Here is a 22,119-nt window from a genome sequence, read left to right on the forward strand (position 1 = left end):
TGAAGGTCAGCACCAGATTGTAGAACACAGTCTGACTTCATCTCTCCTCTTAATGCGTTATTCCAAGAAGGTAATCAATAACAGTTCTTAGTTGAAAAGGTCGACTGACTCCCCCACCACCGAGGCCACTCCAGACAGCCGGCACTGTGCCACTGAGAAACACCACTGGAATCTGAAACACCATGTTCTGCAACATGAAAAGCTGTTTGTTGGCTGTTAGGCTGAGCATGAGATTACGAGGGACAATAAACAGAAATGTTTACATCAGAAACGGGGGTAAGGGTGGTGGTGGGTGGACATCACTCAAAACACTGGCAGGACACAGGCACTATTAAATGTCCAAGGACTGCCTGCCCATTTCTGGTGACTATGAAATAGAAATAAATGTGTCCAATGTAAGCAAGGAAAAGGTCACAAATGTCACCAAGAAGAGAGTATTATATTGCTTCCTGTAGGTGGGAAGACCTGGTTCTTCCATTAACACGCACACAAACAGTCTCTGGCATGTATTTTCCCAACTTCAAATAAACAGATTTTCTTCGTGGACAGGGTCAGACTTCACTAGGGCAAAGGGAGCTAGCTCACTTACATGTTGACTTGTCACCTGAATGCTGAAGCCTGTAATTTACTGCCTGTGACTGGTGTTGGGCAAGATCAGAGGAGGTGGCCGAACGCTACTGGCTCTCTTGGAGCCTGTGCGCTCACGTTTCTGTTACATGACATCTATTCAAAGACCTGTACTAGACCCTGTAGGTATCTGATAACAAAGAAAACCATCAACAACCACTGCTGGTTACCAGGAACCTACACGTTAAGAATCTCCTTTTAAATGGCTCTGCTGTGACTCGGATATTATAAACGAATGTTTCAGGCTTAGTTCTTTCTTATACTTTTTGCTCACTGCTGTTTAAATAATTATTTTCCTTTTCAACCAAAGGAACTCAGGAATCAAGCCACAGAATTCCATCCTTAGAGTCTGTGGCACTTAGTGAGATTCTAGACATTTATAGATGCAAATCAAACCAACATATATTTGACACCCTAGCAAAGTCGGTTTGAACCACAAGGTCAGTGGTTCAAGCTCACCAGCCACCCCTTGGAAACTCTATATAGAGTCAATATGAGTCAGAACCGACTTGATGGCACTTCAGAATCATCACAGTAATGTGATTCTTTGGCAGAGATTTTTGCAGTAGATTTGCCCAATGCAATATGTTGTTTGGTATTATATATTGTTATTATTCCCTGCTGCTCCCCTATTCACACACTCCACTCTAATCTAAACTACAAATTCCTACTCCTTGGGCATTTTCCTGTATCTTCACCCTGTTCCTTCCACCTGTACCCCTGCCCCACAATTTGTCGAGTTCAGAAGCATCCAACTGACAAATCCCAACTCAACTATTAATGGCAAGGCTTCCCAGGTGAACGTGTGTCGTGTCCCCCCCCCACTTCACACACCCCTCCAAAGTAATCTTCCCTTGCCTCTGTACAATGGAGTAACTATCATGTGTGGTTTCTCACCTCCTAACTGCAGTTTCATTGCCAGGATGGTATCATTGAAACAATAAGGTCCTAGGGGTGAAACTGACCTGGGTTCCAAACTCCGTTAACTATTTATCCTCCTGACTCTAGTTTCTCTAAGTCCAGGATAATGTCTATGCTGAAGGACTGATGAGAAGCTTAAATGACAAACTGTATCCATAAAAGCCCATTTTTTTGAGTGATTCTGGCGCATAGAAATCGTACAGGACAGGTAGTACTGCCCCAAAGAGCTTCAAAGGTCATAAATCTTAGCAGACTGCCTCATTTTTCTCCCCAGAGGTGGCTGCCAGGTTTGAACTGCTGGCCTTTTGGACAATCAAGTGCTTCTCCATAGAGACACACACATGCATACACCCAGTCAGCTGTCTCTAAGATGGTTGATTGTTCCGACTCATAGCACCCCTGGATAGGGTCCTGGTGTGACACTGTGGGATTGATCACTGGACCCCAAGGTTGGTTTGAACCACAAGGTCGTTGGTCCAAACTCACCAGTCCCTCCTTGGAAATCCTGTACAGGGTTGTTATGAGTCGAAACCGACTCGACGGCCTTAACAACAACATAGGGTTTTTGAGGAGCGGCTGGTGGATTTGAATCGCTGACCTTGTGGTTGGCAGTCCAGTATTTATCCTACAGCAGGCCTCCTGATCAGAATTATTAACAGAATTTTTAATCGCGGCATTTACTGAGTGCCATCTGTGTAAGATAGTGGCGCTAAAGGATGTGCCCTAGAGAAGCGATTTTCCTTTTTCCCACAGAGCTACACGGAAGTAAATCGGTCCAGATAACCGATGTTGGCTCTTTACAAAACAGCGACAAGAACAAATAAACAAAACCACCCAATAGGCACGTGCACTAAGTGGAGACCAATGCTCTTCCTATTGGTCTTTCGGAGAGTGAACATCAAGACCACCCCTAAAGGAAAGACCAATGGGCTTTGGTGGGAGGATCCAACAAGGGCAGCTGAAGGCAAGACTGCGTCTGGGTTCGCACTTTCTCTACTCCACCAAAGTTGGGGACTGCAGCCTCCAGCACTGACAGTCCCAAAGACCCCCAATTAGCCACAGCCTGGTGTGGCGCTAAGAGCTAATACGCCAGACTGCAAAGATGTTTGAACTGCAAGGTCGGCAGTTCAAGCTTGCCTTTTCTTCTTTTGAACAAAATCCCCTGTTTGAGCACGTTCAGATCTCTGAGCCACGAGCTCAGAATCGGATAGGAAGAATCGAGTGAAAGCCCAGTGTGACTTTGGGGTTTCACTTTCACCTTAGAGTCTCCTGCTATCCCATTTTAAAACAGGGAGAAATATTCCACCTTGGGGCAGGAATGTGCCTCGCAAATTGGACCCAATTTCTGCTTGGCCAGAAGCCGGCGCTATAAGAAGTACTACTTCTTTCTGGCTGGGCAGTCAAAGGCTCCTGACAGGTGGACGTACGTGGTCTTCCTCCAGGGTGCAGGGAAACTTCCCCCTTTCCAATAGAGCCCCAGGAGTGCAATGCTCCGACCCTGATACCCAGAGGACGCAGGTGAGACCCAGGGACTAGCAGTGCTTGGGGCTCTCCAGCAAGGATGGAGAAGCTTAAATCTTCAGAAAATAGGGCCGATGGAAATTCCTTTTAAATTGCTGAATATTTTATCACAACTGGCGATGGAACACAGTGCATAGAAACCCCCTCAAGTGGCGCCCAGGACACGTGCCATACCTGCCACGCTCTAGTTACTCCTCTCACTGTCCAAGGTGGGCTCGCCTCCGCGGCCAGGGCTGCGCATGAGGACGCAGGCCTGGATGACAAAGGCCCCGCGCACCGCCGACGACCCCAACGCAGCGTCTCGGCTCGTAGGGTTCCCGGTCAGTCTTCCACACCCCGCCCTGAAATCGATCTCGGGCCGTCCCTTCCCCACCAGTTTACCACTCGGCTAGTCCCGGCGCAGTCCCAGCCATCGCCCTCAGTCCACACTCCGCGGAAGCAGAGGAGTAGGTGTAAGACTTCACTTCCGGAAGTATCCGAGGACGGACGGCGATGTAGGGTGCCCCCAGCCCATGACCATAGAGGAGAAGCCGCTCTAGTTTCCCAACCCCCTCAACCCCGCGACCTCCCTGCTGCCTAGAGCGGCCACTCCCGGGCCAAGAACTTCAGCGCATGCGTAATACCACCGGTCCCACCCCTTCCTCTTCTAGGTCGGACCTGGGGCCAGAGCGCTGGAGTTATGCCCCGAGGGGAGGGAGGGCTTTGGCTTCAGTGCGCTTCTCCAGGGCTGCGGTTTTGGAACACGGATAAAACAGCTTTACCCAGAAGTTACCGTAGTATTACAAGACCGGTACTCTACAATTATTTTACTTTCAGATTTCACGCGGAAAATCACAAGATCTTGTCTAAAGTTGAATTCACCGTATTAAAAAGAATCAGAACGAACTTGACATTCCTCTCATTACCTTTTTTTGGCAATGTTTTGGTCTGTTAACTTGTACTGATCAGTTTTTGATCGCTGGAACAGACATCGTTAAATTGCTAGTTTGAGGTAACCTTTTTTGTGTATAAATTGGTAGAGCACAAAGATGTGATAATGGAAGAGAGTGCACTCGTAGTCTAGAAGACTATTATTTTTAATGTGTATAGTTTTGATACAGTAATGCAAGGTTTTTGTTTTTGTTTCAGTTCACATAATGTACTTTTGTGCAGCCATTAAAAAGCATGAGATACAAGCAAAGTCAAAGGCAAATGATAAACTGGAAAATGTTTACAATTCACATCACAATGTTCTGTTTCCTTAATGAGCTACTAAAAATTGAGAAGAAAATGAACAACTCAGTAGAAAAAGAAAACCAAGGACAAAGAATATGAACAGGCAGTTCACACAAAAGGAACTATGAATGGCTTTTAAGCGTAGGAGAAGACACTCAACTTTATTCATAATAAGAAAAATGCTTTATTGAAATTTCACTAACTCCTACCCTTCACATCATTAAATATGGCAGAGTATGCCAGGATACCACCTTGGTACAACTGAAGCTCAAAGGGATGCCCTAAAATAAAGATACGAGGTAGCACTGCTTTGCAAAATAAAATGAAATAACTATGAGAATAGTATTTGCAAGTTTCTAAACATTAGTTACTTCATTGGATTTTCTTTATTTGAGTCACAAAAAGCAATGCATGTCTAATACTATACAACTATAGAAGTAGAAATAAATATTCTCCCAACCTTTCAAAAAAAAAAAAAATCTCAATTCTCTCTACTCCAGTAATCAATGTTTACAGTTTAAGTATAAAGGTTTTTTTGCTCCCTATTGTGCTGGCAAAGGAGCTCTGGTAGCGTAGCGATTATGAATCGGGCTGCGAACCCACAAGGTCAGCAGTTTGAAACTACCAGCTGTTCCGCGGGAGAAAGATGAGGCTTTCTGCTCCGGTAAAGAGTTACAGCCTCAGAAACCCTGTACAGGGTCTCTATGAGTCGGAATCGACTCCACAGCACATAACAACAATTGTGCCGGCAAGTTGGCTCTGTCTCAGGTCAAACTGACGTTGCAGCACCACACCAAGACTCTTATTGGATGTTGGTGGTTATGTGCTGTGGAGTCGATTCTGACTCAAAGTGAATCCTGACCCTGCCTGTACAGGGTTCCCAGGCTGTAAATCTTTACGGGAGCTGAACGCTTCATCTTTCTCCAGCGGAACAGCTGTTAGTTTCAAACTGCTGACCTTGCCGTTCACAGCTCGATTCCTAACCCTTAAGCTACCACATGTTACATTCCCTTTAATAGTTTTCTACCCATTCGCTTCCTTCCATCAAGTAGCTTTTGAGACACATGGACCCTGAATATGGTTTCCCAGGCTGTAAATTTTTGTGGGAGCAGAAAGCCTCATTCTTCTTCCAGGGAGTGACTGGTGGGTTTGAATTGCCTGCTTCGTGGTTAGCAACCCATGGTATGTTGTTAAGTGCCATCACATTGGTTCTGATTCATAGGGAACCTGTATAGGGCTTCTGAGGCTGTAAATGTTTGCGAGAGCAGAAAGCCTCATCTGTCTCCCATAGAATCACTAGTGGGCTTGAACTGCCAAATCTGTGGTTCTCAGTCCAGTGCTTATCCTCTAGATCCACCTAGCTCTACCTTAAGGTTATGTTGTTGTTGTTAAGTGCCGTCAAGTCAGTTCCGACCCATAGCGACCCTGTATAGGGTTTCCGAGGAGCAGCTGGTGAGCTTAAATTGATGACCTTTCAGTTCAAATTGACTTTGCAGTCCAGCATATTAACCCATAGCACCACACCAGGATACAGATAAATAAAAAACAAATTTAATAATTGTCCAATATTCTTCATAATTTACATGATGCACTAACTGGTGGCACTGGTAGTGTAGTGGTTGCGAATCTGGCTGCTAATCTGAAGGTCGGCAGTTCGAAACTACCAGCGGTTCCACGGGTGAAAGATGAGGCGTTCTGCTCCCGTAAAGATTTACAGCCTCGAAAACCCTGTGCAGGGTCACTATGGGTCGGAACCGACTCCACGGTACTTAACAACAACAACTAGTGGCACAGCCGTAAAATACTTGCTGTTAACCTAAAAGTCAGTGGTTCCTATCTCACCTGTTGCTTTATTTATTTTTTTAATGTTTTATTGTGAATTATGAGATGGTTTACATGGGAGAATATTAGTTTTACATTCATCCTATCATATATTGTTTCATTGTCATGGTTACAATCCCCTCCATGCATCATCAACCAACCAAAGGGTATACACTACAAGCCTGCTCCCCAGTCGTCAGCACACAGCCCCTCTCCCTCTCTGTGTCTAAAGTCCCCAGCTGCTCCATCTCTCCAGGTCATTGTCTCTGCCTCTATCTCAGGCATCACTGCTTCTCTGGGTAGGGTCCCACTCTCCACTTTTCTTCCTTCATGGTCCCAAGGACCTCTGCTCCTAGACTGCAAAGTTAATCACTCCCCTCCTTGCTACAAAACGTCTACCTTTACATTTCCAACCCTCACAAGCAGTCCTGATAACAATTATTCACTATTGTATCGCAAGAGACCCATCCACATTTCATTTCATCAGCCCCGCCTACACAGATTGTATACTACTCAGTGGAGATTCTATCTTCCTTCATGCCCTCTTGAAAGCTTGTAAGCCAATCAGAAAGATGTGACAGCTTCCTTAGGGGGCAGTTCCCCTGTGTCCTACAGGGTTGCTGTGAGTCAGAACCAACTTGGTGGCAGTGGGTTTGGTTTAGTTTTGGTATTCCTCTATTGATGATGGATAATCCCCTGCTTGCCTCATCCCACACTGGTTGTTGTTGTTATGTGCCGTGGAGTCGACTTGTAACCATATGTACTGATTCTTTTATTGCTCTAGGATTAAGTGCTGTGGAGTCGGTTCCAACTCATAGTGACTCTGTGTAGAGTCTCCAAGGAGCATTTAGTGAGTTTGAACTGCCGACCTTGTGGTTCAAACCGACCTTGTGGTCCAGTGCTTCATCCCAATTACATAATTATCACATAAATTATATAATACCTTTTTATTAAACTTATATAAAAATTAAAATCCAAACTTTTTTTCTTAAACTGGGAAAAAAGGCACCTTCTAGACTGCTGTGGTAGTTTAACTTAGTACAACCCTTATAGTAAATTGTTTGGTAATATCAATCAAAATTACAATGCTTTTTTTTTGGCAATTGAGTCACTTTATTTGCATGTATTATTATTTTTTAAAATGTTTTATTGTGACATGTGATCGTTTACACAGGAGAACATTAGCTTTACATTCATTCTATTGTATATCCTGTATATCCTTTCATTGCTATAGTTACAATCCCCTCCATGCATCATCAAACAACCAAATGGTATACCCTGCAAGTCTATTACCCAAGACCTTGCCTGTTTTGCTCACCGTAGTGGTTAGGCAGTAGATGAAGGTCTTACCTTTGCTTTCCCTGATCATCTCTTTGTTATAACGATTTCTTGTCAGTTTGTCTCCAAGTGCCAATTTTTATGTTTTCTCCCCTTTTCCAGGTTTTAGCTACACTGGGGTAGGGAACGTATCTTTTCTGTTCTTCAGTGTACTCCCATCCCTAACAGGGTTCTTGGCACATGTTTTTTTGTTAAATGTCATTGAATAGGTTGTGACCCATGGAGCAGCCGGTGAGCTTGAACCTCCGGCCTTTTGGTTCAACCCGACCTTGAAGTCCAGCGTATTAACCACAGCGCCACACCAGGCAAATAATAACCAACAGATACTAATGTTCACGCACTACGCCCGCATATGCCTAATTCAGCTTCTAAAGTGAATCATGCTCCCCAACTCTGACCACGCCCCGCGGATATAGCTAGTTACGCCCCCTCACGCTCCCAGGGAGAAAAGGAGCCTGGTCTCGGCCCAGCCCTCGCTGGTGACGCAACGCACGTGACACACGCCGGCGCGCGCTGTTTCCGGAAGTCTCCGCCACCAACCCCCGCCGTCTCTGCTGCAGCTGCTGTAGCTGCCTCTGCCGCCGTCGTGGCTGCTGAGTTCTGCAAGTGGAACGGTGTGGCGGGCCGGATTCCGGCCAGTCTGCAGAATGGAGATAATCAGAAGTAGTGCGTATTCACACGTGCATCTTTCCGCGTTCCCACAGGCCCGGTCACACTGCTAGGCCCAGGCCTCGGAGCCTCCTGCTCGGCGGGGCCTGGGGCTCAGGCAGCCGCTCAGGACTTTGCCGCTTTCCAGCCCGTGTACACCCCCGGGGACTTGTCTTCCTTGTTTCTCGTACTCCGTAGGGTTGTCCCCTCCGTCACGTGCATCCCTCGGGGCTTGTCCACCAGTCCGTGGCCTCAGGAGCCCCTCGATCCTCCCGTATCCCCTTAGGAACCCACGGGCGGGAAGTCAGGCCCTGGTTCTAAAACTTTCTTCTCGGTTTCTCTGCAGATTTTAAGAGTAATCTTCCCAAAGTGTACCAGGCCATAGAGGAAGCTGACTTCTTCGCCATCGATGGGGAGTTCTCAGGTATCCCTCGCTTGCCTGTTCCGTTTTGGCACCTTGCGTTGTAAATCCACAGTTTCTTCTCCTGCACCCACTTTCTCGTGCCTGCTGACAGGACCTAGCTTAGTTTGTACCCTTGGGCAAATTGCATGAGTGCCAACGTTTTCTCTTAAACGTTTCAAAAGCATGGGAGAGAGATGCAGTGGGTTTGTGAGTGTGAGCTCCCTAAGAGTTGCTGATATAGATAGAGATGTATTGGTGCTGCTTAGAAAGCATGTGGTTAGGATCTGTTAATAAAGGTATTCCTTTATGCAGTAGTGAAGATGTTCATGCCCAACGTGAGGAGGGTTTTAAAAAAACATTGTGACTGGAGTAAAGGTTTACAGAACAGATCATCAGTCCTACAGTGAACAAATCATGCACTTCGTGCCCTTATAATGATGGCAGTCCCTTCCATGCATGTAAAATCAGTGAACAGTATTTACCTGTAATCATTTTAATTCTTAAAAAATAACTCTATTTTGATATTTTTAAATTTTTGTGTGAATTGAGTGAAGGTTTACGGAGTAGATCATCAGTTTTGCATTCAACAAATTATATACTTTGCTTCATTACGTGGTTATAATTCCCTCCATGTACCAACAGTTAACAGTATTTATCTCTACTTCACTTTCATTTTTTATTTTATTTACATTCCTCCCTGTGTCTCCTGCTAACCGTCATGTCATCTTTCTTTTGCCAGCCTCCCTCTTATATATTGCGGGCCCCATTACCCAACCCAAATTAATGTGTCTGCACTCTACCCAGTCAATAATTTTCCCTTCCACCTGTGGTAAACATCACAGATCGTTTCTTTTAGCAAGAAAACCTTTTCTTAACTTTTTTTGACAGTGGTCTCATACAATATGTGTCCGTTTTTTATTGATTAACTTCACTCGGCATTATGTCCTCCAGGTTCATCCGTGTTGTGAAACGTTTCACAGAGTCATCATTTTTCTTCATTGTGTAGTATGCTGGTGTATATATGTACCAATGTTTGTATCCATTCTGCTACTCTCTGTGTCTTAACTGGTGCGTTTAATCCATTTATAGTCAGTGTAATTGATTGCTTTCATTTGCTTTGTGGTTTTGTGGTGTGTGTGATGTTGCTAGTTCCTTTGTTCCACATAAATTTCTGCACTGAGTTCATTTAGTTTGTGAGTTTTCTTTTGATTTTCTTCACTGCTGTTGCCTTAATATTTGCTAGATCATTTTGATTAATCTCTTTTTTTATTTTGATGTTAAGGTGTATTTTCTTGGAGGTTGAATTCCTCTCCATTTGGAAGTTCTGTGTGTATACTATTCTCTTTTTTGCTTTGTGGTTGACTTCATTATAAATTGATATCTCTGCTTCCCTATTTCAATCTTATAAGTTTGATTTACTTTGGATGTCTGGATTGAGTGCTGGATAATGTTGTCATGCATGTTAGTCTCAGGTTGTTGTCTGCTTTTGTTGGTTCTCAGTCCAAGGAACACCTTTAGTGTTTTTTGTAAAGTTGATCTGTTTATTACAAATTCTTTTCATTTCTTTTTATCTTAAAATAGCCTTTGCTGTCATATTTGAGGGATAGGTTTGCTTGGTATATGATTCATGGTTGGCAGGTTTTTCCTTTTAGAGTTTTGTGTATGCCATCCCGTTGCCTTGCCTGCATGGTTTCTGCTGACAAATCAGAACTTTGTCTTACTGATTCTCTTTTGTAGGTAACTTTTCATTTTTCCTGAGCTGCTTTCAGACTGTCTTCCTTGTCTTTGGTTTTAGAATGTTTGATTATGATATGTTGTGGTGATTTTCTTTTGGGATCTATCCTGTTTGGGGTTTGTTCAGCTTCTTGAATGATAATCTGGTTGTCTCTCATGATGTGGAGGGAAGTTTTCTTCCATCAACTCCTTGACAATTTTCTCTGTCTTTTATTATCTCTTCCTGTTCTGGAATTCTGATCACCCTTAAGTTATTCCTTTTCATAGTGTCCCATGTAAATCTCAGACTTTCTTCAGATTATAGTTTACTAGTATTGAGAAATTTATTTTGAAAGTTACTAATCCGTACTCTCATGGATTCAGATGCATTCCTTTGCCCTTTCAATGTGTTGTCCATTTCTGAGCTCTTAGTATTAATCTTCTGGATTTCTGTTTGTATTGTTTCAAAAGTTGCATTTATTTTGTCTGTTTGTTCTTGTAGAGTTTTCCTGAAGTCTTCTAAATTGTTTTCCTCGCTCTGTCAATCCACTGAAGGTACCTAAATACCATCTTTTGATTGTTTTCTTCGGTAGTCTCATTGCCTTTTCTTCTTCAGAAAGGCTTTTTTTATTCTGCGTCTTGGTCTCTTTGAGCCACATGTTTCTCCATGTGAACTAAAATCTTTTCTGTTGCCTCAGAGAGGTTGTGGTATTACCATATTTCATTGGTGATTTGACTTTGGTGTATTTTTAGGCTCTCACTGACTGTCTCCTAGTGAGTTCGACTGGAGAATGGAAACATGTGCACGGTTTTCTGTTTACCGTTGATGTACTTCAGTTCAGGGTGGATTTGGCTGATGTCTGTCATTGGCCAGGTGGTATAGGAGCTTGTGTAGACTCTAGTCCAGTGGGTGGAGCTACAGACTCAAGAGTCACCCTACACCAACACTGTCTCATTAACAAAGAAAACCTGTTCCCAAATGTGATTATAACCACACGAATCTGGATAAGGATTTAAAACATTTATTTTGCGGGATACAATTCAAACCCAACAAAGCTAATTTTGACAAAGATTTGGGGAGCACTTCCAGTTAATCAGAATTCGTAGGAACATTTTATTTATCGAGGCATTGAATGGTTGACTGGCATTTTTACATTGCTGTTTTTGTTGTGTGCCATTGAGTTGGTTTCAACTCACAGCAACCCTGAATAGGGTTTCCAAGAGCAGCTAATGGGTTTTGAACTGCCAGCCTTGTGGTTAGCAGTCCAGTGCTTATCCTGCAGCACACATCAGGGCTCATAGGACAGAGTTCGTGTTTATTAATTGAAATTTCTGTGTCTCAAATTCTAGGAATCAGTGATGGACCTTCAGTTACCACATTAACAAATGGTTTTGATACTCCAGAGGAAAGGTATCAGAAGCTCAAAAAGGCAAGTAGATGTGTTAGAAAACCTTTTCTATCCCATGGTGATTCTCACGATGTTGAATTACAGAGAAATGTAATCATTCAGCTGATACACCTAGTGTTTTCAGTGTGGCATTTCTTCCCAACGCCCAACATGAAATGAAGCTTGAAACCACCGCATCAGTAGCGTTCTCTGCTGTAAAACATTTTGGGAAGGTGTAGTATTGTGACTGTTGATTGCATTGATTGGACGTGTGAAGTGGTTGTTTGAGTTATTTAGAAGTCGTTGTAATATGATGCCCTGGGTGATGGATAGGTACTTAATTGGTGGGAAAAATAATTCAGATATGCATATAAGTCAGTAATGCCTCTGAGAGCTAATAATGCTTTGGAAGTATCGCATGATTGAGAATGTTGAGAATACGAGGGGACTTCAAAAAGTTGGTGGAAAAATGGAATTCAAAGGCACTGGAAATTTTACAGGAACTTTTTAAAGCCCCCTCAGACTATTGCTCATGTTGAGTAGACAGCACAGCTTTGATAGATGTTTTTTTCTTTTCCAGCATTCCATGGATTTCTTGCTGTTTCAATTTGGCCTGTGTACTTTTAAGTACGACCACACAGATTCAAAGTAGGTTGTTATTAACAGGCATCTGGATTGCGTTGGTCACGTCCAAATGTGACCCCTAATTCTCCTGTTATCTTTTGTCTTCCCCAGGTATATAACGAAGTCATTTAACTTTTACGTTTTCCCGAAACCTTTCAATAGATCCTCACCAGATGTCAAATTTGTTTGTCAGGTAAGAAGGATGCAACTGAGTTTGTGTTTTATAGATTGCAGTTGAGACAGCATAGAAATGGGAACTCATTTAATTTAGGAATACAAATCAAACTCTTACTTAAAACTCGGTCCTACCACTAACCCTGTAACTTCAGATTTAGGGGAAATTATTTAGCTCTTCTGACCTTCACTTGTAGGATTGCAAATGAACAGCACCTCTCTTTATTGTTGTTAAGTGCTGTGGAGTTGTTTCTCCCTCATCACAATCCCTTTAGAGTTTTTGAGGCTTTTAAAATCTTGCAGGAGCAGAAAGCCTCATATTTCTCCTGCAGAGAGGCAGGTGCACTCAAACCATAGACCTTGTGGTTTGCAGTCTGGTACTTACTGTATGGAACCACCTTGGGCTATAGAAACTCCATCTAGGTTGGGGAACTCAGGCGTCACATACCTCCTCCACCCACCTTGTGAATTCTCTTTAGTTCAGAGCAGATTGAAGATAAAGATGCAAGAGTCAGACAGACAGCAGAACATCAGCTTTATTGCTGCCAAAGCCGAAATTGAGAGCATGCTTGATAATGTGGTTCCATTTGGGACTCTTCTGTCTTAGCCCTCAATATAACCTCCACAGCAGGTCTTTTGGTTTCTCCCTACTGCATTCTCGCACCCAGGCTTTTTTTTTTTTTTTCTTCTTCTGAGAAGCAAAATGTATGTGTTTCCTGTCCCAAAACCCAAAAGAGAGAATCCAAATTTAAAACAAACCAAAACCCATTGCCATTGAATCAATTCTGACTCACAGTGATTCTGTTACACAGCAGAACTGCTCCGTAGGATTTTCTTGGCTGTCATCTTTGTTCAGGCAGATCACCAGGCCTTTCTTACTATGTTGTTAGCAGCTGTCGAGTCAGTTCCGACTCAGCGACCTTACATAGGGTCTCCAAGGAGCGGCTGTGGGTTTGAACAGCTAACTTCAAGGTTGATAGGCAAGTGCTTATCCAAAGGTACCATACCAGGACTCTTCCTATAAGAGGACCCGAAACCAGAAATGCAGTTTAGTTGGACTGGTTCTAATTCATAGCAACCCTGTAGGTAGAATAAGGATTCCTCCACAGGGCTTCCAAAGCCGTCAGTCTCTGGAAGTAGACTGCCTCCTCTTTTCTCCTGTGGAGCGGCTTGGTGGGTTTGAACCAGTAACCTTTTAGTTAGCAGCCCAGTGCTTCATCACTGTGCCACAAAGGCTCTCATGAGAGGACCTGTTGTTAAGTGCCATTAAGTCAGTTCGTCAGGTATGGCTATGGGTTGGATGTTTTGGTTTGGTACAAGGTATTTTATGAAACAGCATAAAGGCTCAGTGAGAGAAAAAGAAACTGTGGTAGTGCAGTGGTTGAAGAGCTTAGCTGTTAACCAAAAGATTAATAGTTTAAACCCACCAGCCGCTCCACAAGAGAAAGATGTGTCCATCGGCTTCTTATCAAGATGGAAGCCTTAGAAACGCTATTGGGCCAATTCTCAGGTCTAATGGGTAGGAAGCGACTTTGGTGGAGGGGTTTTTTGGGTTTTGTTTCACAGAGAGAAAAGTAGGCTCGGCTTGGAAATTTGTGTGGATGTGGTTAAAACGTTTTCCTGACTTTGGCCATAGGTGTAATCAAACACAAGCCAACATTGACCTTGAGACATCTTAGGAGTGACGTTTGTTCTAAAAAGACTAGCAAAAGTATTATTTTGAGATAGGTAGACAGAACTCTATCCATGTTTAAAGCCATGTTGTGGCTACACCTAGAACAAAGAAGTTCTAGTTGCCAGCCACTCCTTTATTTAAAAAAAAAAAACAATGGATAAAATGGACTTGAAAGCAGGCCAAAGACTGAAGGTCTCAAATGGACTAAGGGCTAAGGAGACTGTGGTTTTAAGGCAGAGTGAAAATGCTAGGAAAGGCTTATATTCAGTATGTACACAAACTATGGATGAGGTCAATGTGTTGTTGAATTCTTGCTTTTGTCCCCAGTTAGGTGGTTCTGTTTGTGTTAAAATGTTACGAGTGCAGAGTTGAGTCGTATAAGGGAACTGAGTTCTAGGTACAGTGAGCTTGTGTCAAGTCAAAAGTGCTCTTGAAAAACTCAACCTTATAGCATATGTTGTTAATTGCCCTTGTGTCAGTTCTGACTTGTAGTGACCCTGTACAGGGTTTCCGAGGAGTGGCTGGTGAGCTTGAATCACCGACCTTGTGGTTCAAACAGACCTTGCAGTCCAGTGAAATAACCCACAGCACCACCCTAGGTCTCCTTAAAGCATATGTTGTTGTTGTTAAGTGCTGTTGAATCAGTTCCAACCCATAGCGACCCTATGTAGGGTTTCCGAGGAGCAACTGGTGAGCTTGAACCACTGACCTTGAGATTCAAACTGACTTTGCAGTCTAGCTTGTTAACTCACAGCACCCCATCAGGATTGTTAAATGCTGTCATGTTGATTTTGACTCACAGCGACCCTGAACAGGGTTTCCGAGGAGCAGCTGGTGGGTTTTGAACCATTGACCTTGTGGTTTTCAGTCCAGTGCTGATCCGTTTGGGAATGAAACAACCTAGTATTTTCTGGGGTCTTTGCTTTTCAACAACAGATGTCAGCTTGAGCATTAAGGTGCACCTGACCCAAGCCATGGTGTTTTCAATAACCTCATGTGCATGCGAAAGCTGGACAGTGAATAAGGAAGACCGTAGAAGAATTGATGCCTTTGGATTATGGTGTTGGAGAAGAATATTGAAAGTGCCATGGGCTGCCAAAAGAACCAATAGATCGTTTTGGAAGAAGTGTAGCCAGAGTGCTCCTTAGAGGTCAAGATGGCCAAACTTAGTCTCTCAAACTTTGGACATATTGTCAGGAGGGACCAGTCACTGGAGAAGGATATCATATTTGGTAAGGTGGAGGAGGGTCAGAGAAAAAGAGGAAGCCCTTCAATGAGATGGATTGGCTAAGTGGCAGCATCAGTGGACTCAAGTGTGGCAACAGTAGTGAGGTTGGCCCAGGATCGGGCAGTGTTGCGTTCTGCTGTGCATAAGGTCGCAGTGGGTCAGTACTGACTCGATGGCACCTAACAACAACAACAACATATTGTGGGGTAAAGAGATATCTACCCATACAGAGAGATGCCGCATGCCAGGCAGATGTGGAGGGGGAGAAAGGTGAGGCTTTCTGTTCCCATAAAGATTTCAGTCTCGGAAATCCCATGGAGCAGTTCTGTGTCCTGTAGGGTCACTGAGTCAATTCAGCACAGTGGGTAATAGAAGCAGGAGTTACAACAGCAACCTGGAGGTTTCTTTTGCCTGTTGTCTGTTCACCCAGTAGATTTTTCTTAAAATATTGTGAAACGAAGGGTATTTGTTTTCCAACCTAAGAAAGACAAGTAAATTCATGGATGACGTGACATCCTTGGAGTAGAAATCCCTTGTCGTTTGACCTTTGCCGTGCTCCATCCCTACCTGCCTGTCTTTCCTTGCTCACGTACTTTTTCTGCTTCTGTTCACGGGTCTGCCACTGACATCCCTAAGAACCTGTCTTCTGTTTCAGAGCTCCAGCATTGACTTCCTAGCAAGCCAAGGATTTGATTTCAATAAGGTTTTCCACAACGGTAAGATGATGTGTGACTTCCATATAGAGCTGGTGGTGGTGGTTCATAGCGTCCACAGCGAAACATACGTCAGCTCAGCAGTTCGTACCTTGGACAAGCCAGTGGCGTGGATCCCATTCTTCCAAATTCTGCAACCACTCACCCCTTCCTTTTCTGAGATGTTCCTCCCCCAGTCATGTAATCTCACTCCCAGAAGGCTCCTGTTGAATCTTTTGAGTTGCTTTCATCAATTTGATCTCGTCATCGATTGTTCTTAGCATCATGCTCAGTGCAGACTTGTTTTTTTAATAGTTAGCTAAACTGTTGCTTCATTTGACTTCAGGGGACATTTTTGGTTGAAGGTTTAAAGATGATCTCAGGACAGTCATTTCAGGGGTTCATCAAGCCTCCACCCCCACCCCATTCTGGCTCCTGACAGTCTAGTCCATGAGAATTTGAAACATGTTTTAAAATTAATTTTTATTGTTGTTGAGACTATTCCCAGCCAAATATACACCAATTCAGCCATTTCTACTTGTGCAATTCAGTGACATTTGCTACAGTCCTTGAGTTGTGCAACCAGTCTGACTACTCCTGTCTGAGTTGCCCCTCCTCCACTAGTATAAACATGCTGCCCACCAAGAGGCCTCTCAGATGTTTTTGTTACTCTTATTACTTTGATTGATCCTATTGTTGTTGTTAAGTGCCACTGAGTTGGTACTGACTCCTGGCAACAGAACGAAACACCGCTCAGTCCTGGGCCAACCTCACAATTGTTGCCCTGCTTGAGCCCATTGATGCTGCAACTTGGCCAGTCCATCTCTCTGGGGGGGGTCTTCCTCTTTTTCTCTGCCCCTCCACCTTACCAAACATTGTATCCTTCTCCACTGACTGGTTCCTGCTGTCAGTATGTCCAAAGTATGAGAGACGAAGTTTGGCCATCCTGGCCTCCAAGGAGCACTCTGGCTGCACTTCTTCCAACACTGATCTGTTTGTTCTTTTGGCAGCCCATGGCACTTTCAATATTCTCCAACACCATAACTCAAAAGCATCAATACTTCTGCAACCTACCTTCCTTATTCTCTGTGCAACTGCATGAATATGAGGTTATTGAAAATAACCGTGGCTTGTATCAGGCATACCTTAGTCTTCAAGCTGACATCTTTGCTCTTCAACATTTTAAAAAGGTCTTGTGCAGCAGTTTAGATTCTTTAGAGTCCATAATGCTTGAGGCAGACATTTAAAAAATCTAGTTAAGCTAAAGTATTGTTTGGTTTTTAAGAAGACTTAAAGATACTTGAGAATTTGAGATTCTAAAATGGTTACTTCTGTTAATGCATTCTTCTTAAAATTCTGTTTAGGAATTCCATACTTAAATCAGGAAGAAGAGAAACAGCTGAGAGGGCAGTTTGGTGAGAAACGTTTGCAGTCTAACGGTGCCGGAGCGCTGTCCTGTGCATCTCCTAACACTTGTGAGTGCCCTGTGATGATTCCTGAGGATCAGAAGAAGCTGATTGACCAAGTGGTGTAAGTTCCTCAACTGAAACCAAACGAGCTTTGAGTAATGTGCTGTTTGGGGTGATAGGACTTAATTGGGGCATACCTCGATCTGTGGAACATACTGTAGACAAATTATAATTAGACTTTATTTATTTATTTATTAAATGTTTTATTGTGAATTGTATGATAGTCTACATGGGAGAACATTAGCTTTACATTCATTCCATCATCTATCATTTCATTGGCATAGTTACCATCCCTTCCATGCATCTTCACCCAACCAAAGGGTGTACCCTGTAAGCCTGCGCCCTCCCCACCACAGTCCTCAGCCCCTTTCTAGACTTTTTATTTTTAAACTTATTGTGAATTGAGTGAAGGTTAACAGACAAGAACATCAACAAATTATAGACTTGGTTTTGTTTCAGTGATTACCATCCACTCCCCGCAACAGCAGTTACCTTCTTCCTCCCTGTGGCTTCCCTTGTACATCTTGTATTTTACAGATGAACAAAACAAAAATATTTGATATACACATACAAAACAAAAAATATATATTCCTTTAAGTATCCTAAGGGCATACTCTAGAAGCCATCCTCCTGCCTGCAGGCACACAGCCTGACTCAGTCCCTGGGCCTACAGCCTGCAGCTGCTCTCTCTCTCCACGCCACTGCCTCTGCTATTGCCACTTTTCTAGGTAGGATCTCATGTTCCACTCATGCTCTTCCTCCTTGATGCTTGTAAACTGAGACTTTTGTTATGGCAGTTGGGCTTGTTACTTGTCACTAGGAAAGAGACTCTCAGCAAGTGGCCAGGGGCCCTGAGGGCAGACGGATGGGATGAGCCTATCTAGACTGCAACCCGTCCTGGGATTTTGGTCTCACGGTGAAATTTCTGACACCCAGGTGTGCCATGTGAATGTCTGACTGCTTAGTTATCAGCATAAATGCATCACTGCTGTTGTTGGGTGCTGTTGAGGTGGTTCCGAATCACAGCCACCCTGTCTAGGGTTTCTGAGGCTATACATCTTTGTGGGAGCAGAAAGCCTCATCTTTCTGCTGTGGAGTGGTTGGTGGGCTTGAACCGCAGACTTTGTGGTTTGTAGTCCAGTGCTTAACTTAGAAATGCATTACTAGAAAAGTTTAACGTTTTAGGGAAGACCAAATATAAGAATCTGAAATTAAAGACCAAACCAGCCTTTTATTTGCTACTTAGCAATAGCAACGCTAACAAAATACGGATCACTTGGGAGTGCAGTGCTCCATGAGATAAGTACCGGACTGCAAACCCAAGGTCGGTGGTTCAAGCCCACCAACTGCTCTGCGGGAGAACGCTGGGGCTTTCTGCTCCTGCAAAAGATGAAAAACCTCAGAAACCTCTTAGGGTTGCTATAAGTTGGAACCAACTCCACAGCCCTTAACAGCAACACTTGGGTTGAATGTTTGAGAGGAAGTCACTCATTTATTGACCGCAACAATAGCCCAAAACAGCGTGGGGCACATAAAGTATTCTTTTAGTCTAATTGGACTAAAAAAAGTGGCAGCCTTCTTTGAGAAAATTATATTGTCATTTATTCTTCTATTTAGACTGTTTTTGAGTATGATTGTTCTGTTGGGTGGTGACTTCTTTCCATAAAAGTGCTGATCGTCCTGTTTTGCTGATTTCCCAGAGAGAAAATCGAAGATTTGTTACAAAGTGAAGAAAACAAGAACTTGAATTTAGAGCCATGCACCGGGTTAGTTGTGCTGAACATTTTAATGTGTTCTTTTTTTTAAAGTAGATGCTGCTGCATTTGATCTTTTAAAAACACTTTATGGCCTTTTTATTTTAGGCATGTTCCCAAGATTTAAGCACTAAATTACAGTAGTACAGTGGGGATTGAGACCCAGAATGAATGCTTTGTCCTAACTCAGGGGAGTAAAAACTATAGGTCACCTTTGACTGTAGGACTTGCTGAAGAAGTTAACTATTTTAGCTTTAAAAAGCAAATGAGACCCTTTGCTGTGCAGTTCATTCCAAGTCACAGACCCTGAAGGACAGAGTAGAGCTGCTCTAGAGGCTTCCAGCACGTCAACCTGACACAGTCAGAGCAAGTGGTGAGTTCGAACTCCCGACCTTCTGGTTAGCAGCCGAATGCTTAACTGTGACACCACCAACACTCATTTTAGACTCAGTAAGTGCTTCATGTGTGAAAGCCTTAGAAAAGAAGAATTCAGTGTTGGACTCTTTGTATTCTTTAAATTTTTCTATGCAGTAAAAAATGCCAGTGTCTCCTCAGAGGCAATAACTTGAACATCTTATCCTTTGTGACAAACTTCATTAAGGTGTCCTCATGCTTATGTGTACTTTATACTCTCTTTATGCAGTTATGGTGAGTAATATTTCGTTAGATGAGAATTTCTACGTCGTCTATAACAGTTGTTGTTGTTATTAAGTACCTTGGAGTCGGTTACTGACTCATAGCGACCCTGTACAGGGTTTCCGAGGCTGTTAATCTTTACAGGAGCAGAAAACATCTTTCTCTCGTAAAACAGCTGGTAGTTTTGAACTGCCGATCTTGAGGTTCGCAGCCTGATTCATAACCACTATGCTAAAGTTAAAAATCTTGATCTAGACTAGCTTTGAGAAAAAGTCTCACCTCAGACATTCTTCCTGTTTCTAGGGTGGATTTTATCTTATTAAGTATCTTAAAAATTAAACGTCTTTCTCAGCCAGTGCTTAGTCAGTTAGGATTTTGTTACACATTTTCTCTTCACTCGTTATGCAGATTTCACGTGTACAGCAGTAGTTACAAATCTACTATCCAATTATTTTGCCCATGAATGAGTGTCTTGTCAGTAATGAATTCCGGAGTATCAGGCACGATGCAGGCTATGGTGGTTAAGGTTAGCTTGGACAAGCCACGATTCTCAGTGGTTTAGCAGTTACATAATGATGTCATCATCTTGTTTTTTAATCTGACGTAACCATCCTCTGTTTTCACATAACACCAATTTTCACATAACGACCTGGGTCTTTGGAATCTAATGATGTCACTAAGTGAGGAGTGGGTGTAATGAGCCAAGTTCAGAGTCTTTTCTTTTGTTTTTACAGCTTCCAAAGGAAACTGATTTATCAGACTCTGAGCTGGAAGTAAGTGTTTCTATTGTATTTTCTATTGTATATTATTGTTGTGAGACTTCTGTGAGGTACCCCAGGATTTAAAGACAAAATGTAATTTGTTAGCTATCATTTTCTTTTTAATTCTGAGAATTTTGGTTATCTTTATAATTTCTTATGCAATGCTTTATTTTGTTATTTCCTTCTACTTCCATTATTATTAGTTTTTTGTTTTTTTTTTTTGTATGCGTTTCCTTTTTCAGTAATACATTGTGTTTTCAGTGAAAGTTTACACAGCAAATTAGGTTCCAGTTTGATCATTTCTAGACAGCTTGTTCGTGCGCGTCCATTTCGTTTTTCGCAGTGTGTCAGCATTGTCTTTGACTGCGTTCTGGTTGTTCCGTTCCCAGGGTTCTCTTCTCTGTGCCTCAGTGTCTTCTCATCTTTGTTAGCACTTCTGTATGATTATGATTATTATTATGATTATTATTATTATTATTGGGAATTTGTTGTTGTTTTCAATTAAATATAATTCAGATACCAAACAATCACCCGTTTAAAGTGTACAAGGTTTACAAGTAGTTTTACAAATACATTTGCAGAATTGTGTGACCATCACCACTGTCAGTTTAGAATATTTTCGTCACCTTTTCCCATACCTTATTAGCAGTCACTCTCCTTATTTCTCCACACCTGTGCACCCACCAATCTGTTTTTTGCCTTTATAGATAACAACCTATTCCTTTTTTTTTTATTTTGAAACTTTTATTGTGAATTGAATGAAGGTGTATAGAGCAGATCAGTTTTCCATTCAATAATTCATACATATGTTGTTTTATGTAATTGATTATAAGCCTTACAGTGTACCACCACTTATTCCACTTCCTCACATTGCTTCCTGTTTCCATTCCTTCTTTTTTTCTAATTATTTCTACGCAATAATTTTATCACTCTTCTTTCCTCTGGACAGTGAGAGACTATAGTTGCACCTTAGATTGCTGCTCACTTGTTTGTTTTTTTTAATGTTTTATTGTGAATTATGTGATAGTTTACATGGGAGAGCATTAGCTTTACATTCATCCTATCATATATCATTTCATTGCCATGGTTACAATCCCCTCCATGCGTCATCAACCAACCAAAGGGTATATCCTATAAGCCTGCCCCCCCGGTCGTCGGCACACAGCCCCTCTACCACTTTGGGTCTAGAGACCCTGGCTGCTGCATCTCTCCATGTTGCCATCTCTGCCTCCATCTCTGACATCCTTGCTTCTCTGGGTAGGGTCCTGCACTCCGTTCTTCTCCCTTGATGGTTTCAGGGACCTCCACTCCTGGACTGCAAAGTCAATCACTCCCCTCCTTTTGCTACAGAACATCTACCTTTACATTGCCAACCCTCATAGTCAGTCCTGATAGCAAGTATTCACCATTGTACCACAAGGGACCTATCCCCATCTCCTTTCATTATCCCCGCCCAGAGAAATTGGATAGTATTCAGTGGAGAGTCTACCTTCCTCTGGATCTAGGCTCCC

At 42.8% G+C, this 22,119-nt stretch overlaps 1 protein-coding gene across 1 annotated transcript in view; it reads left to right on the forward strand.

The window, feature by feature from the left end:
• Positions 1-8,070: 8,070 nt before the first annotated feature.
• PARN (poly(A)-specific ribonuclease) overlaps positions 8,071-22,119 on the forward strand; it is a 169,363-nt gene continuing 155,314 nt past the window's right edge. Inside the window, exons 1-9 of the mRNA XM_006867239.1 lie at positions 8,071-8,109; positions 8,438-8,515; positions 11,558-11,637; positions 12,176-12,243; positions 12,331-12,412; positions 15,952-16,012; positions 17,353-17,518; positions 19,158-19,223; positions 20,582-20,620. Coding sequence (XP_006867301.1) covers positions 8,091-8,109; positions 8,438-8,515; positions 11,558-11,637; positions 12,176-12,243; positions 12,331-12,412; positions 15,952-16,012; positions 17,353-17,518; positions 19,158-19,223; positions 20,582-20,620 — 659 coding nt within the window. The 5' untranslated portion in view covers positions 8,071-8,090. The remainder of the gene's footprint in view (positions 8,110-8,437; positions 8,516-11,557; positions 11,638-12,175; positions 12,244-12,330; positions 12,413-15,951; positions 16,013-17,352; positions 17,519-19,157; positions 19,224-20,581; positions 20,621-22,119) is intronic.

This window comes from Chrysochloris asiatica, unplaced genomic scaffold, assembly GCF_000296735.1.
Source record: "Chrysochloris asiatica unplaced genomic scaffold, ChrAsi1.0 scaffold00102, whole genome shotgun sequence".
Taxonomy (NCBI): domain Eukaryota; kingdom Metazoa; phylum Chordata; class Mammalia; order Afrosoricida; family Chrysochloridae; genus Chrysochloris; species Chrysochloris asiatica.